Source organism: Trachurus trachurus (assembly GCF_905171665.1).
Source record: "Trachurus trachurus genome assembly, chromosome: 13".
Classification (NCBI taxonomy): Eukaryota; Metazoa; Chordata; class Actinopteri; order Carangiformes; family Carangidae; genus Trachurus; species Trachurus trachurus.
This window is the reverse complement of record NC_139892.1, coordinates 8,502,656-8,523,630: the sequence shown is the minus strand read 5'-3', so window position 1 is coordinate 8,523,630 and position 20,975 is coordinate 8,502,656. Positions and strand designations below refer to the sequence as shown.

Here is a 20,975-nt window from a genome sequence, read left to right as displayed (position 1 = left end):
TTTTATTGCCAGGTTGTTTGAGGTGATAATGCAGCCACATCCCTGCCCCAGAGGATGATGGGTAATAATGAGCCCTTTCCACCAGAGGGAGTCAGTGCTCTGTTAGAGGAGGTGGCCAAATTGATTATCATCATTGGATTAAACAATTTGAATATGACCCTCATAGGGAAGTTTACGCAAGTAATTGTGTATCATAACAGCAGTTTAACGTTCAGCTACTCTAAAGTAATTGATCTTCATTGTTCATTGATTCTGTCTGTGACAATTGTATTGCATGATCTATCTTTATCAAAGACACATCATGGGCTGTCTGCTTGTGGTTAGACAGCTGATTGAGGAATGCTAGATTTAATTTAACTATCATATTAAAAGCAAAGCATCATGTCTGAGAATCATAATTTTTTTTAACTCCATACCTGTGTTTCTTCTGTCGGTGGCCTTCATGGTTTCGATCAGGACTTCATTCAGGTCGTCGTTTGGTTTTAAGAGATGTCAGATTTGGGTTCAGGTTGAGGGAACAAACAAAAAAGTCCTCGGGAAACAAATTTCAACACAGCACCAGTCTGGATTCTGGTTTTGCAGCTTGCGTAATCACAGTTAATATAATCTAATTATCATCCAACATATTTTACAAAGTTGTATCTTAAATATAGTAGCTAAACCAGCCTCTCCCGGAAATACATTTCATTTCATTCCTCCCTGAGAAATGAAATGAAATGCATTTCCGGGAGAGGCTGGTTTACGAGGCCATCTTGAATACCCCCCCTCGCGCCACAGTTTCCTAAAAAATCTGTGGGAAACACTGCACTCCCACTGTAGAGTAGATACTGCAGCCTTGGCAGATATACGGTAATACATAAAGTTGAGCAGCAGATGCGTTGCAGTTTTCTTCACGTCATGACTTTGTTACATAGCTAATTATCACATTTAATGGGACTATTTTCATTCCTTCATTACCACTACACAGTGTTTCTGCAGACACAGACGAGGCCCAGTGAAAGTTAATGCAGTGAGAGGCAGCGATCGCTTCACATTCAGCTCCGACTAAATGGAATTGCTTTTAGTGCGACTGCAGTTGTTGCAGTGTTGTAAAGAAGAAGTGCAAGTAAAGTGATGGTTTGCTTTAATTAAATTCAAAGGATGTTTCTGCTGACTGATCAAGTCTGTGACATCCTGGGCCGACCTGCAGAGGAACAATTGGTTGAAACAACGGGGCCAAACAGCGTTTTGTTTCTTTCTTCAAAGGCCTCGATATCGGAATCTCACCTGTGGAAACACGTTTGCAGTTATAGACTTGGACACAAGTTCGCATTTTCACACCAGATTTAAATTTTCAGTACAAGTTATGCTCTGTTTTAGCTAAATATGAGAAAACCACATGCACATGTTCAATGGGACGCAGGAAAAACTCATTGGAGTCGTTAATCTGCAGGTCAAAGTTCAGGAGGCTACGTTCAAAGATTCAAAAGTTTGTTATAAAGTTTTGACTTTACAACAATGACATTAAAAGCACATTTGTCAGTGTACAGCTCTCCTCTACTCTGCAGTCACATTTTATTTCTCTTATCTTTAACTCTACTTTACGAATATAAATACAAAATCATTACAGAGATATGTTTGAGATATCTGCGTTTTTAATTTAAAATCAACTGGCCTCAATTTCTGTAAAGTCGCCGTTTTCTTTAGGAACTTTGTCTTTTTCAAAAATGTATTTATTAATTTACATTTACATTATGTTTATTTGGTCACAGTTTTAGCGACGAGGAACATGACTAAAAGGTTCATGTAGTATCATAATAACTAGCAATTTTAGCATGTTACAGAATGCGTCACAGAAAATAAAAGACAAGGCCAAAGAGTGTGAACATGTAAGAGGAAGTAAGAGTAACTACATCTATAGAAAGAACACTTTGATCTCATTAAGCAGAAAACATGTATTTGTCCTTTTATTTGTTTAATTTTTCTGTTGTTTTGCTTCATGTCACCTGTCAAGGGACTTTGGATGTAAATTAGCATTTTTGCTACAGTCTGGCATGTATAACACTTTACATTTTGTACTGATGTCAATTAAAAAGCAGTGACTGTCAAATATACAAATAAATAAACATTGGTTCAGTGAGTGCAAGGAGATCAAGCAAACAAAAGCATAATAAGGCATGTTAGGATGTTCAAGGTTAAACATTCACTCACAAAACAAACAAGAAGCAAATGAGACGCTCAGACAATCCATTGTTTTTCTGAACAATATCTTTTATTGAAGATGTTTGTGAAGTTGCTTGATCGGTACTTTATGTACATTGAATCAAAAATAGGTAAATTATTATCATTGTCATCACACCAGCTTGCATGGACACATACTGTATTCTCATAGGACAATATATACTGTATGTTTGGACGACGGTAACGATCTAAATTTAGACATAATCTCCAGACAGGCAATGGCAACATGGACGACAGCCGACCTCGGTGTGTGTTCACTTTCCTCTCGCTTTACAGAAACCTGAACGCATGGGATGTCCACTCAAAGTGTTTTATACTCATGGTGATACACCAAGTAGAAACCAAAGTGTCCTCGTCCTCAAGGCTGCATGTTACAGACAGTATGAAGCTGTAATGATTCCCACAGGAGTTGGATGTTGTTTATGGGGGGAAATTCATTGACAATTTGATATACTATACTGTAATCTTGGTTTACGCGCTGACGCTGCTGTATAAAGAAATGGTTCAACATTATGGGAAATGTGTTTGTTTGCCTTTTTTTTCTGAGGGTAAAATGGGAAGATTTCCATTTTTGTCCCGTCCACTGAGTTCACAGCTGTAGCGGGTTTCACCGAGATACAGTAGCCTATTTCAGACTGGTGTGTGGTGTTGGTTCCAATTTCCTTTGTCTTATTTCAGACATAATTTTAAGCCAAAAAACAAACAAACACACAAAAATGAGATACTTTAACCCAAGGCTAGCTCAGGCTTAAAGGGACAACGAGGAGTTTTGGAAAAGCGAAGCGTTTTCACACTACATTTATGAGCCTCCGCGCGCACCGTAAAATTCTTTGACCGGCGCAAGACGGACTCATGTTTTCATTCATCAAGAATTAAAGTCAGAGGTTCAAAGACGATCACATACCGTCGTAGTTCCGACCATAAACGGCGATTTGGCGGCGTTATTCTCATTCTCATTCTCGCCACGAAGGAAACACTGGTCAGCTCGACCAGGATTTCCGCCACCACTAATAATAACAAAATAACAATAGAGACAGAACGATATATTTATCGAAAATGTGCCCATTAACAAGTGTGGGTAGCGGAGATTCATCCACATTAACGTGAGACTTTTTTATAACCAAATAGAAACTCCTCGTTGTCCCTTTAAGGCCAATGTTACAATGGTAACAGCCTAGGACACCTACGTTTACCAGTAGCTCGAATAACAATCCGTACAAATGTTGAGTTCTTCCAAAAGACAAAACTGTGGGGTATTTGGACACCCTTTTTTTTTTTTTTCTTAATTTACTCATAATTCATAGTACTACCACAATCCATTTTAAGACAGTAAAAGTTTTGATTTGTAACATCTAAGCCACAGTCAATCTGTATTTGTGAAACCAGATTTGAAGTTATCTTAGCTTAGCTTATCTTAGCTTAGCTCAGTTTAGTAGGGGCGACAGCTAGCCTCGCTGTGTTTGCTGACAATCCACTGGAAAGAAACTGTGAGCATCAGAGCTAATGAACACTTTAGGAAAACAGGAACCTCAGAAACTGCATTGATATTGATCTATTCTCTGCCTCATCAGGTAAAGGCTAAACTTCCTGTAACACACCTGAACTACTTTCTCTTTTCGGGAAAGCCCTGTGGGGCATCCGGTGTCACCTTCATTCACCTGGAACTGCACAATATACAACTGTCATACTGGACGGATGAATGTTTTTCTAAGAGACAGATGCAACCTCTGATTCTGATGTTTATGCTATAGGCTAACTGCATCCAGTTCTGAGCTCTGTATGTACTGACATAATTAATCTTTACATCTCACCCTCAGAAACAGGGCTCTGCCTTCAATGGCCTTTAATTTAAGGCACAGTCTAATTTCTCATCTTATATATTTGGGAAACGTCCAATAAAATCAAAAGCTGCTGTTGTTGTTCTGTGACATTTAATCAGAGGAATTTTACTCTTAATGAGACAATTATGAAACATCCCTTAAATCCAGAAGCATTGATCTTTACATGATGTCAGGAGACAGAGAGTGTATAATGTACATAATACAACGTAACATCTGTGGTTATATGCACTTAATGGCACTAGCTTCGCATCGATTCCTTCCTTCTGCTCTCTGAGACGATACTTTGCGCTGAAAGTCCTCAGGATGCAAGCGCGGGATTAAAAACTGTACAAACTGCTGCTGCTGCTGCTGGACTTTTACTGTCGAAGAGCTAGAAAAATAATCCAGTGGCCCAGCCTTTCAGGGAGGGAGGGGCAGGGGTGGTCGTGAGGAGGGGCAGGGGGCGGGGTAGAGGGGGCAAAGGGGGCGGTGAGGTGTCCTCTGTTGGGTAAATAAAGGGAGGCTCGTATTCAGTGTGTACAGAGAACAGGGTGGAGGCGTCAGAAGGAGTCACCTACAGGTGTGAGTCTGACGGACGTTGAAAAGGCCGGAGGGCGTCTTGTCTTGTCGTCCAAACGGAAACACACCCACCGGCATCTTCAGATCGAAACCTCGTATTCTCTTGTTTCCTGTGAGGAGAAACCAACACATACACGTCACCAGGGTTCCTGATAACAGCAGCAGATTCACACGTTTCCTCTCTGCAGCCTAAAATTCATTGTGAAACTCAATTATTACCGTACTTTCCAGACTATAAGCCGCTACTTTTTTCATCCCGCCCCGGTGTCCCAGCTCTTGTCTCTGCAGCACCGCGACACAAACGCACTCCGTAACTCATAATCTTTTGTTTATGATGGTTAAGACTACACAAACACACGCGCCGTAACATCATATACAGTATGTAACGGTATCCACCGCTCCACTTATTGATTTTTCGCCGGCTTTGTTGTAAACAAATGTAAATGGGCGAGAGGAGCGTAACCAAAACAGCGGAAAAGCGAACGGACTTGCACAGTTCCCTACTGTCTTTCTGTGTAAATATCTCATGTTACAACATGAAAACCTGAGGCTTATATTCAAATGTGACCTATATATGTATTTTCTTTTCAAATTTAGCTGGTGCGGTTTATACTCAGGTGTGCTCTATAGTCCGGAAAGTACGGTATTTATTTTGCAAAGGACAATCACAGTCCTTATTGGAACCATATTGGATAGTGGGCGAACACACTATCATTAATTAGAGAGATTATTTCTTACATACCTGGTGTTAGAGCACTGGAATAAGAGAGTAACGACACGCATTGGTTCAATGGAAGCGCCTCCTGATGGCGGAATATGGGTATTGCAAAAGCGCCCAAGAAATTACATCTCTGCATTGTTGGTGAATGAGCAAGTGCGGTATTTTCAATAATTTAAGGACATTTCTAGATCACCCACGTTAATAGCAGCATTGAGGACCCTTTACAGATAAATATTAACACATAGGCGAGTAAAAAAACAAAAACAAAAAAAAAACAGTTTTCTACATGAATGTTTCAATCTACCTTTTATAATAAACAAATTATAAGTATAATTTGATATGACCAAGACACCTAAAAACAAAAAAAAAGGCAGTTTTCATCAATTTAGAAGCAAGTGGGCAACACACCTACATTGGAGTGAATGAGTTTTCTGGGCGCTTTTGCAATACCCATATCCTGCCACTCGGGGCGCAAAACCCTTACCACGGGAGTCAATGGACGTGTCGTTACTCTCTTTTCCAGTGCTCTGTGTCAACTTCATGTTTTTTTTTTTTTTTTTTAATGTTTAGCTTGTAGTTATTTCTGGCAAGTTCTGGGTTTTTTTTTTTTTTGTTCTCTCTTTATTATGTAAATTTATGCAAAAAGATTCTCCCAAACCTTATCTGCTCAACAGGAGGTGTGAATATGAAGTGATGAAGGGACAGTGTGTCGCAGCGATAAACCCTCTTTTCCTTCAAAAATTAGCAGATACAAGCAGTTTTTTTTTTTTACGTGGCTGACTGACTCTGTTTCCACTGTGTCGAGTTTAACTCCCATCTCAGACAAGAGGGCACACACAACTACAAGGAGTGATGTCATCAGCATCAAACACTGACACTGTGTGGAGAGAGAGAGTGAGCGAGCTGCTAGTTGCCAATACAGATCCGTCACGTCTTATTCGTCTCCTGTCAGAGGGACGCTTCAAAACTTATTTCAGGGCTGCAGCTCAGTTTTCTGTCCCTGTGGTGTCGCAGCACTGAGCTGGACAGGTGGCAGGTGTGTTTACGGTGTGTGTGTGTGTGTGTGTGTGTGTGTCCTCCTTAGAGCTTGAAAAAGGGCTGACGATCAGCAGCCAGGTGTTGGCGACTAGTTATGTGACCCAGTTGGTCTCTTTTTCCACTGCTGATAAAAACCTGATGTTGTTGACTGTTTTTTTTTTTTACCAATGTAAAAGAGGCCACATTTTATGGTATAAGAAAATCATTTTGACTGTGAAGTTTGGATCAACTCACCTCATTGTTCTTCAGCATGCATGGAAGAAAAAGAAGAAAAAGAAGAAAAATAATCTTTCAATTGGGGTTATGGTTATGGTTATTTGATAATAACTGATGTTTATTCCCAGTTTTAAATGATAAATGGAAAACGTAATACAAGTAATTTTGTGGAGAATTATTTTCCACTTGAGCTGATTTAAAGGGATAGTTCATCATTTTGGCAAATTGGCCCATTGCCATAATCCCTATAGTCATAGCAGTAGGTTTGTTACCGTTAATTGTCGGTGCAAGCTGTTTTTAGAACGGCGGAGCAGAGCCATGAGCTGCTCAGAGCTACAGAGGCTCATGGGATTTCTTGGTTTCCTGCATCAAATACACAATCCAACAACTCCAAAACGCTCTGGTGGACAAGTTGTGACCTGCACATTCACCACGCTATGAGATAATAACAGAACGTTACCAGACAGAGTTGTTTTAGAGGTAAATTCATGCAAAACCGCTGATGCGTGTTGCCTTCAGGAACTGTTTTTCAGCAAGCAGTCTCTGCATTTACCTCTAAAACAACTCTGTCTGGTAACGTTGTGTTATTATCTCATAGCGTGGTGAATGTGCAGGTCACAACTTGTCCACCAGAGCGTTTTGGAGTTGTTGGATTGTGTATTTGATGAGTTTGATGAGGGAAACCAAGAAATCCCATGAGCCTCCGTAGCGCAGCTCTGAGCAGCTCACGGCTCTGCTCCGCCGTTCTAAAAATAGCTTGCACCGACAATTAAAGGTAACGAACCTACTGCTATGACTATAGGGATTATAGCAATGGGCCAATTTGCCAAAATGTTGAACTATCCTTTAAGAGCAGGCTTTTAAAAACAGGAAAAAAGCTAATTATCCTCCACACAGGTTGTTCAACATGGTTAACAGAACAGAAGAAGCATTAAACTAGACATCAAAAGCAGAAAAGGTAGAAAAAAAGACAAACACACATTATAAAACAGATCATATCTAATTGAAATGTGAGATTAAAGACTAAATGGAGACACACAAACATCCAGCAGCTGCTCCACAGTCTCAACCGCTGTTGACTCACCGTCGTCTCGTAGACGGAGCTGTCGAGCGTCGACTCTCCGGAGATGTTTTCGTACGGTAAGCTGGAGGACAGGGAGAGCTGTAGTGACTTCCTCTGAACCCTGAGCACCGACACACAGAGAACACACTCATGACAAATGTAGGTTTTTTTTTTGTTTTGTTTTGTTTTAAAAAGGTCGGTCTTCATGATCGCATCTGTGCGTTGTACAGTATGTTCTTGTTGTGAAGCGCTTTTAATGTCGCTGTGCGCTGAAAACCCTTGATCTCCATCCTGTGACAGATATATATATATTTTTTAATGTTCTCTGGCTAAATATAGTTACATTTTGCCTCTTTCTTTGAGTTAATCCCTGTCAGGATGAAGCCGTCTCTCTTCCCCTCTCTCTCACATCTGGAGTCTAATTATTAAACACTTCAAAAGTCCGTCTGCCTCTTTCCTGTAACGTCGATAAAGCCGCGTGTACGCCTCTCACCCTTTGACTTCTGCACCTGCTTTAATTGGCCTGGTTTTGTCTGAAGTCTCTCATATTTAATAATAAAACTCCTCTGTTTTATTACAGAGTCAACTTCCCCGGTGCAGCTCAGCTCAGGTTTGTGTCTTGTGGGCTAATAAGGGTCTGGTGAGGTGAGGTGGGGGCTGCTGTGGGTCTGGATTCTGTGGTGAAGGGTGTTGGACCTCATTAGTGTTGGAAGTGACAGTTCAGTATAGCAGCAAAAACCTGCACGTGTTGACAGCCAATCAGAGGAAGCAGCAGAAGCAGACCCACGCCACGACAGGACACGACCACAGCATCACTGAAGAGTCTGAAGCTGATTCGCTGGTTCCTCTGCAACGGACTGGAAGAACCTCGGCCTCTATCAAACTGCTGCTGCTGGACTCGTTTATTGATGGGTTTATTATTATCTAATCATCCGGGTTTATAAATTAATTTCAACTTTTAACCCGGGTTTATTCTGATTCCACTTTATTATTTATTGAATTTAGAGTTTTTATTAAATGCTGTGCTGTTAACTATTAGGCCTTTTACTGGTGGAGCCTTGAGCACTTTTTAGCATTGGTTTCTAGGTTTGTAATGCTGTATAGTTGTGTACAGTAGGCTCTAAAGAGAGCAATTTTAACATCCTTTGAGCACATGTGAAATGTGCGAGCAATCAAGTTTGCTTTGGCATACAGTTTACAGCATTGCCGTTGCACATCATCATCATCACAGAGATCATCTCGAATAATATGCCCCAGGTATTTAACCTTGGTGACAACACTGAGTGATTGCTCAGACAGACAAAAAGAGGGAAACTTTCGCTTTTGGTCCTCCTTAGTTCTAGCTATCATAACCACACTCTTCTTGGGATTAAATTTAATATCATATTGCACACCATATTCAGTACACACTCTCAATAGTTGCTGTAGGCCAGCACTATAGGGTGACAGAACAACTGAATTGTCCGCATACATCATATGATTGATGAGCCTATTCCCCAACCATACATCCAGTCTTGCATTTTTGTAATCTCTGTGACAGACCATCTATATACAGATTAAAAAGGAACTGAATAAAGTAAATAAGTCATAAAGTAACCTGAACCTGAACTCTAATATGCTAAACCTTAATAAAGCAGGGCAAAGTGCAATAAATACCAAGGCTCTTTAGCATTTCTAATTATTCAGATTTCATTGTAATGTTGTGTTGTCATTGTGAGATGAATAGTTGTTGATGTTTTTTAATCTTACCTCCTTGTGAAGCTACAAAGTGTAGAAAGGTGCCCAGGACATATTTCCCCTAAGTTAATTAGTTAGTTCCTCTGACTCTTCCTGTTGCTCTAGCTAACACGTTAGCATTTACTGTTGCAACAACATTCACATTTATTTAATATCTGTATTAATCACATGTTCCACTTTCTTCACCTGCTGACTATTACCTGTTCTTTACTGCTGCAGGTTGCATACTGTGTTTATACGTTTGTGCAGTGTTAGCATTTGTATTTTAAATCATAATGATTATTAAATCATAATAATATGGATCATTTGATCCATTTACAGTTAAATCAGCAACATAATTAAATGAGATGGGGTCTGAATACTTTCTGGACCGATGTTGTAGTTAGTGTTTTCTATCTATTTTCCATTTATTCATAACTTTTTCATAATTTTAATGTTTTTTATGTCTTAATTGCCTGAGGTTACTTTTTTAAATCACTTTGAGGCAGAATAATTTCTAAATCATTAGCTATTATGTATTTAATTGTTTGGCTACTTGTTCACATAAAGAATAAATGACTGTTTTACAAAGAGAACTAAAAAGACATAATTCCCAGTCCCGAGCTGTCACTCACTTTAGTTTGTTCCCCTATTTTTAATATAAATCAGAGACACAAAGAACCTGCGGTGAAACCAACTCTTATTAAAATGTGAAAAAGAAAATTCTCTGGCCGTGATGTGAACGCACTTTGAGAAGTAGAGGTAGATCCCGATCACGAGGATGAGGAGCAGAGTGACAGGGATGAAGACAGCGAACGCAACCTGGGCTCCCTCCAGTCGGGGGTCTGCAGTCGACACTGGAGCAGAAACAGAGTCACAAAATCAAGTCAAACAAACTCTTAAAAAAACCCAGGTCATCAGTTTAACAATTATTTTAAATAAAAGCAGAAGGAATTCAGATTGGAACAACTTTAACAACATCAATTGTCCTCAGGAATGTTTCAAATAGACTGAAGACGTGGAGGTGAAATCAAACTTACCGTCCAGTCTGCGCTCGTTGTCTGCAGGATGAGCTGAGGAGAACATGACAGAGGAGATGGTTCAACAAGACGAAACTTAATTAGAAAAAAAATACATGAAATAAATGCAACTTATTCTGTCATCAGATCTGAACTGAGAGACACAGATTAACAAAAAACTTGATAATGAAGGAAGAGATTGACCTGGAGGAGTTCTTATTCAGCATGACAAAATATTTTTGTAGTTAGTACAAGTACTGTTGTTGACAATGTGTTTTTTATGTATATTGCCCTATTTATGTATTTATTGTCCTACTTATTGTACTTTTTATCTTACCTGATCTTAATTTGCACTGTCTCGCACTTTCCTCCTCACTTGTATGTATGCTCGTGTAAATTAATGTTGTGCAATGGTCAACTGTAGAGACAGAATTGCCCTATGGGATAAATAAAGTAATCTCAACTCAACTCAACTCAACTCAACTCAACTCAACTCAACTCAACTCAACTCAACTCAACAGATTTTCCACAAGAACAATATTATTATTAACATGCAAAGAATATATTTGCTCAGCCAGTCAGCACTGGTAAGAAGTTTAGATTGATTATATATTATAGTACCCTAACTAGTCAGGTTACCTCCTCAGACCTGAACCTGGAACAAACTTTCTGAAACATACAGAGCCACAGAAATAACGATAAAAACATGAACTTGAAACACTTTCAAAACGGCCAGGACAGGACTGTTCTGCTGTTTGTGTTACAGTGATCTCAAGCACATGTCATTGGGAAACATGGGATGTGCATTTGTTAACTATGATTATGTATCAACATAAATATAAGTCTTGGTTTTAATTGCATTCGGGACCTTTAAGGGGTAGTTCAACATTTTGGCAAATTGGCCCATTGCCATAATCCCTATAGTTTTAGCAGAGGCAAATTCAAGCAAAACCGCTGATGCACGTTGCCTTGAGGGACAGTTTTTCATCAAGCAGTCTCTGCATTTACCTCTAAAACAACTCTGTCTCATAACGTTCTGTTATTATCTCATAGTGTGGTGAATGTGCAGGTCACAACTTGTCCACCAGAGCGTTTTGGAGTTGTTGGATTGTGTATTTGACGAGCTTGATGAGGGAAACCAAGAAATCCCATCAGCCTCCGTAGCGTAGCTCTGAGCAGCTCGCGGCTCTGCTCCGCCGTTCTAAAAATAGCTTGCACCGACAATTAAAGGTAACGAACCTACTGCTAAAAACTATAGGGGTTATGGCAATGGGCCAATTTTCCAAAATGTTGAACTATACCTTTAAGAAGAATAACTGATGTTACAGTATCAGCTACTAATGGGATCCTAAAAATAAACAAATACTGACATATAGTACCTGTAATAATACTAATACTAATACTAATATAAACATATTTTCACATGCTGATTTAATTTCACATGTGCATCATTTTTGTTTTTGCATGAATCAATAAATGCTGTTACACAGAGGAGCTGAATCACAGGTCAGAGCTGCAGAGCTGAGAGGAAACAAAAACAACCTGCAGCAAAAAAATACAAAAGATGTGAAGTCACAGGTGAGAGAGAGAGAGAGCGGGGGAGAGAGGGCGACATTATATAATAACATTATGAGAGAGAGAGAGAGTTAATGTTATCAGTGGAGCACAGGCTGAGGGACAGCTGGATCAACACGAGTATATTTAGCTTGATTTTATGAGGCGTGTTATTTTACGTGGAGAATAAAAACCCGACACGTTGATGCTTCTGTCACAGTAATGGAGTTTACGACCTGTTGGATATTAGCACTTAATTAAACACTCGATTATTCTCATTTAAAAAACAGAGCCAGAGCTGCAACGAACTAAACCATCTCTGATTTAGTTTGATTTAACTTTATTAAAGACAGTTTTAAAAGAAGTGTAGATTATTATAATACGATTTATTTAAAACCACCTGAGGTTTTACACAATTTAAACAAATGTACCCTTTAAATTCAAAGGTATTTGAATGTTATATAGAAAAATATTTCAATTTAAAATCTACAATCCAGTCCCCATCCAGATAGAAGTCCTAGTCTGTGGACATCATTTTTCCTTAAATGCTGTGAAGTTAGAGTCAGTTTTTTTTTTAAATCCCTTATTAAAATGTGAAACTTTAAATATAATTAAATTTCATCTAATTTTCCCTCAGGGTCAATAAAGTGTCTGTCGTTTCTGATGGGGATGAGTTGTTTTGAAGCCTGAAATGAGTTTAACAAAGTAGTAACGTCTCTAGAATAGTGACTCAGGACTAAAAAAGTAGATAAATGTATAATAATATATCTAAAATTAAATATTGTAATATCATTTTGAGTCACATATAATATGAGCTTGTTGAGTATATGGACCAGAGGGTGGAGAGTTCACAGATTTCTGAGCTGCATTATTATGAAGATATTAACAGAAACATCACACACAGCTGGAAATTCATAAAACCAGCGATGTGACTAATACTGTAAAAAGATAATTACATGTTGGTGAGATGAGTCGCTCCCAGCGCTGAACTACTGAATCAGAATCAAAATTACAGCTGCTCATCCAGCAAATAGAAATATTAAGTGGTTTATAAGTATAAATTAATATAAATAAAGGTCAATATATATAAAAGATAAAATATACTATAGGAAAACAAAAAAATATATGTGAGTAATATGAGCTTTAAAATTGCACCAATAACAAGCTGATAGGAGACAAACAGCCAATCAGAAGCTGCGTCTTCCATGTTTCTAGGTGGTCAAAGTCAAACGACATTAGAGTTGAAACATAACGTGCTATTTTGCACTTACGTGGATTTTAGCAAATGAGTAAAATGCATTTATTATGGATAAATAATAATAGTAGTTGAATGAAAATGCATTAGACCTGTTTCTACTATGAGTACAGGAAACTGGTCCAGTCCAGTTCTGTGTCTCTTGCAGCTGCTTCGACTTGAACTAAAGGCCACTCTGGTGTTATTTCAGCCTCTAGACTGGAACAACCTTCTTCAAAGTGTCAGGACAACACAATCCACAGCTTTAAACAACAACAACCCCACAAACACTTCTCCTCTCTGCAGCCTTTCACTGTGATTGATGTGTTGTTCCTGTTTTTGTGAAACCGGCTCTTTGTTCAGCCAGTTTCTTGTTTTCTCTAAGTGTCGTTCAATCGGTCTGCTCATGAAATAACTGTAAGTTTTGAGGAGACTCCTGACACAGAGTTCACTTTTAATTCACTGTTCGCCTTTCTCACACACACACACACACACACACACACACACACACACACACACACACACACACACACACACACACACACACACACACACACACACACACACACACACACACACACACACACACACGGTGTGTGCGTCTTTACATATACATGGCTCTGAGCCTCTCTTCTGATTGGCTAACTGTTTTCTGAGTGATCCAATAAAATAGCATAAAATAGAGCAGATTTCAGATTAAAACGCTCAGAGAAACCAAATCCTGTAAATTGCTGGATGGTGAGGGGGCGGGGCTTTGGGTGACTGTTCAGTTGTGACATCACAAAGTGACAGGAAGTCCTGACGGCTGGTTTTAAGGCTCAGTTTCTGAATACAGGCTGTGTGCATTTCTCTGTGGACTGAGGCTTTGATACTTTCACAGTATTAATATAGAACCTAGAGCTGCTTTATAATCACACTACACATGGACATCTACCTTTATACTGTATGGAGCTTTAATACAAACATCTACCTTTATACCGTATGGAGCTTTAACACAAACATCTACCTTTATACTGTATGGAGCTTTAATACAAACATCTACCTTTATACTGTATGGAGCTTTAACACAAACATCTACCTTTATACCGTATGGAGCTTTAACTGTGAACATAAAAATGTAGAATAATTAATAAAACAAGACTTAATCTCATCTACTAGACTTTGATATCAGATCTGAAAATGTAAAATCAGTGCTGCAACATCTCAGCTCCAGAGACTTGGAGGCTGCTAGAAGGAAAAACTAGTACTCTCTTCTCTTCAGTCCCAAGTGTGAGGTCAGAGGTCACTGCAGCAGCGAGCACAGGCAGCTCTGAGAGCAGAGTCCTCTATGAAATATGAAACATGAAATAAATGGTCTGCTTTATGGAGTTGACAACAGGAAGTGAACCTCAGTGTTTGTCAGTATGTTTTTCATTGTCATAGTCGCCTTTTTGTCTTTTTGTGTTGTCTACATTATGTGTACTGTTACTCCAGATGGAAATGAGCACCTTGCTACAATCCGGCACATTTACATGTTTTTTTGTCCATTAAGGTGCACTGTTCCAATCAAATAAACAACAAAAAAGGGCACTGACAGCCTGAACGACAGGATGAAGACACTGGAGACATTGAAAAGATGAAATCTGAATATAGTAAAAAAGAAAATTTAAAAAAAAGTGACTATTTCCACTGACACTTTAATTTGATCATGTGACTTGAAACAGTCAGTACAGTGAGATTTCAGCAGCTGAGCAATGACAATAATTGGATTCTGCTGGTATATATATATATATTTTTTTTTTGGTATTTATTTATTTATTTTATTGGTGATGTGAAAAACAAGGTGACATGAAGGACAAATACGTTACAAATACATGGACAAACATACAAACAGTCAACATTGGTACAAACGACAACAGGAAATGACTTTACGAATGTATGTATTATGTATGTAGTATACGAATGTAGTATTAAGTGTGTGTGTATGCTTGTGTATGCGTGTGTATGGATGAAAGGTAAGTGGAGTGCTATTGCTTGTAAGTAAGTGTAAGTAATAATAATAATAATATTAGTAATAATAGAGAAAATAACAAAATCAGCAAATAATAGTAATATTAGGGATAATGAGTAGGTAATAAGAGAAAAAAATACATATACGTATATAATAATGAAATACAACTTTGAAATTAAATAGTAATAATAATAATAATAATAATAATAATAATAATAATAATAATAATAATAATAATAATAATAATAATAATAATAATAGAAAAAAAAATAAAAAGAATAAAAAGGAGGAGAAAAAAAACTAATAAAAGAAGTGTGTGTAATTATTTTCATTTTTTCATTTGGTATTTATATTTGTTGTACTCTCAGGACCTTTGTGCACTACTATACTGTGTGAATCCGGCTGCAGTTCCTCACCTTTGCAGACAGGTGGCAGCCCACTCCACTGGGACGGGCGGCCGGGGACACAGTGGAGAACGGGCTCGCCCAGCAGCTGGTGGCCGCTCAGGCAGGAGTAGTGGAGGGTGTCTCCTGGCTGGAAGCTGGGCTGGTTGGAGCTGGGAATGCCATAGGTGGGCGTTCCCGGGTGACTGCAGGGCTCGAAGGTGTCGGCTGGAGGAGGGAGGGGGTGGTGGTGGGGCAAAAGACGTCACGACAGGTTGTGTGTGAATATTCAAAACATTTCTACTTCTAACAATAACACGTCTCTCTACTGAAGCAGAAAGGAAAATTGTGGGAGGAAGGACTTTCAATTGTCCAGTTGAATTAATTATATTAAAGGGATAGTTCACCCAAAATTGACATTATCTACTCACCCTCATGTCGACTAAGGGCTGGGAGAAGTTTCAGAGTTATCCGTGCCTTCTCTGAGTTACAGGGCGTCTCGGCGTAGCAGCGCATGTCCATATGACCGTTGCAAAAATGCGAAATTGTCCTGAAAAATATTAAATATGTCTATATTTCAAGCTTGTTTGTAGCAGAAGCTGTAGCAGAGCTCCTCTTCCCTCCTCTTCCCAGTTCGTCCAAATTTGACGAACCAGGAAGAGGAGCTTCGAGAAGCTTCCACTACAAAACAAGCTTGAAATATAGACTTATTTAATTTTTTTCGGGACAATTTCACGTTTTGAGGCTTCAATACAAGACGGACATTACATACGAGCAGCATGGAGGTATTTGGATGTTTTTTGGTGTGTCTTTTTGTTACGAAGACAGTTGGTACATGCACTGCTACGCCGGACCCCCTGTAACTCAGAGAAGCCACGGAGGACTCTGAAACTTCTCCCAGCCCTTAGTCGACATGAGGGTGAGTAGATAATGAGTGAAATTTCAATTTTGGGTGAACTATCCCTTTAATTATATTAAGTCAGAACCAGTGTGCAGTTTGTCTCCACCTAGAAACTAGGTGAGGTGTGAGCGTGTGTGTGTGTGTGTGTGTGTGTGTGTGAGACATTTCATGCAAATGAGATTAATGGCCTCAAGGGGGAATTATATTTTAATCACAGTGACGCACTGCGAGCTCGCCAGCTCTGTCAGAGACAAGTGTCAGGAGGTCGAGGCAGATGGTGGATGTTGGTGGTTACATTAACATCAATCACAGTCGCTAATTAAAAAAAATATGAGAGAGAGCCCCAACAGATAAGTTTGAACAATGTTCAGTAAAAAGCTCTATTTAAAAAAATAAAATAAAGATAAAAAACTATATATTTAGACCGGATCAGAAGAAATGGGCCTGTGCACAGTGACATAAATAACTATATATAACTATATAATATAGTTCGCCCATGCCACTTTGAAGACTCTGTATGGAGACTTATTTAGGTCGTCATGAGACACAAAAACCCTTAATTCAGAACCAGGCTAATTAACTTCTTTTAATGGTGGTGGGAGAGAAACTGTGATACATTAAAACCTGAACCAGAACAAAAGTCCAAACCTCCAGAGGCGACCATGTTTCCAAGAGGGGAGAGTTGTCAGGGAGTCAAACCATGGGACCGTGCAGGAAAGCTTTAATCTAAGAGCCGACACTTGATGTTTGGAAAAACATTTCAAAGCCTGAGGTTGTGTAAAATTTTATGTTTATGTTGTATCTTCATTGTGAGGTTCCACAAAGAGGCTGAAACTGCCTTTCACAGCGTCTGAGTGCAGATTCAAAGCGTTTTCTGAAAAGTCAGTGCTCGGTCTCAACACTCAACAAGTTACAGATGAATAAAGGTACAAGTTCTGGCTGCAAAAACAGATTTTACTGAAGCTTTTTGCAACCTGAGATATTTATTTATCTCTTAGCTTGTAGTAGTCGGATGAACAAAAACTGTTCATCTCCACATCTCAATTTTCAAAACACATTTCAGGCATTGAAACAGTTTCTTTTCTCCATGTTTGAGACAGAAATTCCAAACCATTGACGACTCCACTGATGTTAGATGATCATACAAACACTTCTGGGGAAATTATAGTCATGAAATGAAATTCAGTGACTCATAATTTGAACTCTGGTACGTACGCAGACATGTCGGCAGCTTCTGGTTCCACTTGGGGCCTGACGATCCTCTGTTGAAGCAGGTGAGCAGGCTGTTTCCAGACAGCGTGAAGCCCTTGTTGCAGACGTACTGGATGGTGGAGCCCACGGTGAAATGAGGACCTGACAGCACTCGTCTGCTGTGGTCCACCTTCCCCGGGTCGGCACAAGACACGACTGGACGGACAGAGGAAGGGAGGAAGGAAGGAAGGAAGGAAGGAAGGAAGGAAGAAGGTCAATCAGTTCCCAACGAGTCCTCCATTGTCAAGTCCACTGCACATCTAACTCTCTTGTTTACCAACTCGCCGACAAGTGGAACCGAAGGGATTAGAGACTTTAAGATGAACCAGAGGGGAAGAAACATGTTGAGCATTATGATGGAACAATCCAGAAACTGCAAACAAGCCGGAAGCCTCGGTGGTGGTGATGTGGCCACAGGGGGAAAAAAAACAACAACTCTGGGTCGGGTTGTAAACAAAACCGCCAGCAGCTAATGTTCACGTTGGACTAAACAGGAACTACCACATCTTGAACAACTGCTGTGTTTACTATAGTTTGGACCTCAGGATGATTGATGGAGATAATCTTAAATTGACGTTTAGTTACTGTTGAAAACTATGGAACAGTTTGTGGGGTTAAAAGAATGTCCAAACATAATCCAGTTCAAAAAGAAATACAAAGAAATTATTTTCAGTATGTACAGAAATGAGGGTGTCTGACAACCACAAGGTGCTTATTATTATTTATTTGGGTATTATTTACCGACTTAGTTTATTTGTTGCTCTGTTCGTTGTCTTTGTATGTATGAATGTGTTTGTATATGTTTTTATATATATATGACTACATAGAGAGATAAAGACTAATCATATGTTAGAATAAATTTATATAAATATAATAATATATTAGAATAAATCCAGTTAAATAAACTCATAAATTAATTTATTGTATAGACTATAATGACTAGATAACTTGATAGATAATTTATGAATAAGGGGTGGGAGTAAATAAGTTTGACTTCTTCGCACTCCTTTTCAGATATGAAAAATACAAACAAACAAACAAAAACAAAAAAATCAAATTATCTTTATTTTCAATTATTTTATTTTATTTTGTTCATATGTTGTCTTCGCAAAGTTTTTATTTGTTATGTCTGTCCATTTCTGTATTATGTTTTATTTCTTTTAACACGTCCGAAATAAACTAAAACTAACTAACTAACTAACTAACTAACTAACTAACTAAAATATTTCTACGTGAACAGCATTGATCACCAATGTTGGGTAGAAAAAAGGAAACAACTCAGACAATAGAGGAATTAGAAGGGAGGAGTGAGTGCAGGTGCTCATGTTGCAAGTATACGTAACAGGTGGCCAGTGGAGTAAACTGCTGGAAAGTAGGCTACCAAAGCAGCGGTTTCAACTAATATATCTCACTAATTGACATGTTTAACCAATGTATCAAAAATAATTGATGTTTTTATTACATTTTTAAAAAACAACCTAAGTTTGGCCCAAGAAATAATGGAGTCAGCATTAAGTCAGGAAAGTGATGTAATGCGGCACATGGAAGGTAAACGTGACACGATTATCTTCGAGAATAGGCCCAACCTGGTTGGGGACGGGCCTTTTTGAGAGACAGATTACACCATTATTTTTGGACAAATATTATTAGATTTAAAGGGGACATATTATGCTCATTTCTGCTTCTTGACATGGTACCTTGATGTCTAAAAGTAATGTTAGTAACATGCTTTGGCCAGAAAAACCAACAGATTGAGCACAGCTGAGTTCTCTACACACCAGTTTCACAGCCCTGCTCTAAACGGTCGGTTTAGAACCTTCGCTCTGGTAGCCGAGGTAACCATGGTAACCATGGGAGCGAGGGCTTGAATGTTCACATCACCCGGCTTGTGATGTAATAAGCCGGGTAAAATTAAAACAGCTTGTTAAGAGACACATTTTCTTACTATGGCAGTTCAAAACTGACGTTTATGGGGTGAGGAGGCACTCTGGATACGCAAATACACATACTAAAACAATGAAAAAGTGAGTTTTGCATAATATGTCCCCTTTAAAAGAAATATAGGAGGAGAACCCCCCAATTTGAATACAAGGTAGTGCTTTCTGTAAAGCTGCGTTCACACCGGACCTTTTGTTTTTAGGACGAGCGACGAGTTTACATGTTAAGTCAATGCAAACGAGCGGTGGAGCGTTTAATCGCCCAGGCGAAAAAACGCTGGGGCTCGGAGCGACGGAGCGACGGAGCGTTTTTTCGCTCGAGTCGCTCCCTTAATCTCCAGGTTAGGGTGAGGATTTATTATACACATACATTATAGAGAGCCTAAGCGGAAGCAGGAAGTAACGGTCACCATGGGACCTCAACTCTGAAAAACTCGCCATTCAAATGAACGGGACTGAAAATTTTATTTCGTGATCCATTTGAATTGTGCCATGAGAAAAAAATATGTCCTCTACCTGTTTAAAACATCACGTTTCATCCCGAGAAATCAGCAGTTTGTTGTAAACCTATTGTAAAATAAAATTCAGAAGAATCTGTAAGCAGAAAGACTACAAGTCGCGTAGGTGACGTCACACTCCAAATGCTGCCCTTTCCCGTGTCAGTTGGTGACGTATTTTTTGTGGGACACAGATCTGTAGTCCGTGGAGCGGTCTTCACACAAAATACATTCTTCTGTTGCCGTTGTATGATAAACGGCTGATTTCTCGGCATGAAACGTGATGTTTTAAACAGGTAGAGGTCATATTTTTTTCTCATGGCGCAATTCAATCGGATCACGAAATAAAACTTTCAGTCTCATTCATTTGAATGGCGAGTTTTTCAGAGTTGAGGTCCCATGGCGCCGTTACTTCCTGCTTCCGCTTAGGCTCTCTATAGATCAGGGGTCTTCAACATTTTTCAGGCCAAGGACCCCCAAACTGATGGAGAGATGGAGCAGTTTTATAATAAACTGGACCCAAATGCACCTTGTTATTGTATATTCAATACTCAGCTATTCAAATAATACACAGGTTCATATTAATGTTTTTTTATTTTAAACATGTACAAGGCACAGTGAGGAGGGGGCAGTGCCACTGGTATATACTGGAACAGCCTGCCAGGAGCCATTAGAAAAGCTGACTCTGTTGAGGCTTTCAAGAAGCTCCTTAAGACCCATTTCTATGTTTTTGCTTTTAATTAGCACTTCATCTGTTTTTTCAATAACCCTGGGATTTAATAATTTTGATCTCTTCTTGTGATTAATTGAAGTGTACGATGATGTTGTTGCATTAT

General features: G+C 39.0%; 1 protein-coding gene across 1 annotated transcript in view; it reads right to left on the bottom strand.

Moving 5' to 3' along the window:
• Nucleotides 1-4,699: 4,699 nt before the first annotated feature.
• Nucleotides 4,700-20,975, bottom strand: part of sez6b (seizure related 6 homolog b) — a gene marked incomplete at its 3' end in the record, with an annotated part of 127,785 nt that continues 111,509 nt past the window's right edge. The window contains exons 11-16 of the mRNA XM_083984894.1: nt 17,670-17,861; nt 15,587-15,781; nt 10,414-10,446; nt 10,122-10,230; nt 7,679-7,778; nt 4,700-4,729 (exon numbers count right to left, since the gene is read on the bottom strand). Coding sequence (XP_083841020.1) covers nt 4,700-4,729; nt 7,679-7,778; nt 10,122-10,230; nt 10,414-10,446; nt 15,587-15,781; nt 17,670-17,861 — 659 coding nt within the window. The remainder of the gene's footprint in view (nt 4,730-7,678; nt 7,779-10,121; nt 10,231-10,413; nt 10,447-15,586; nt 15,782-17,669; nt 17,862-20,975) is intronic.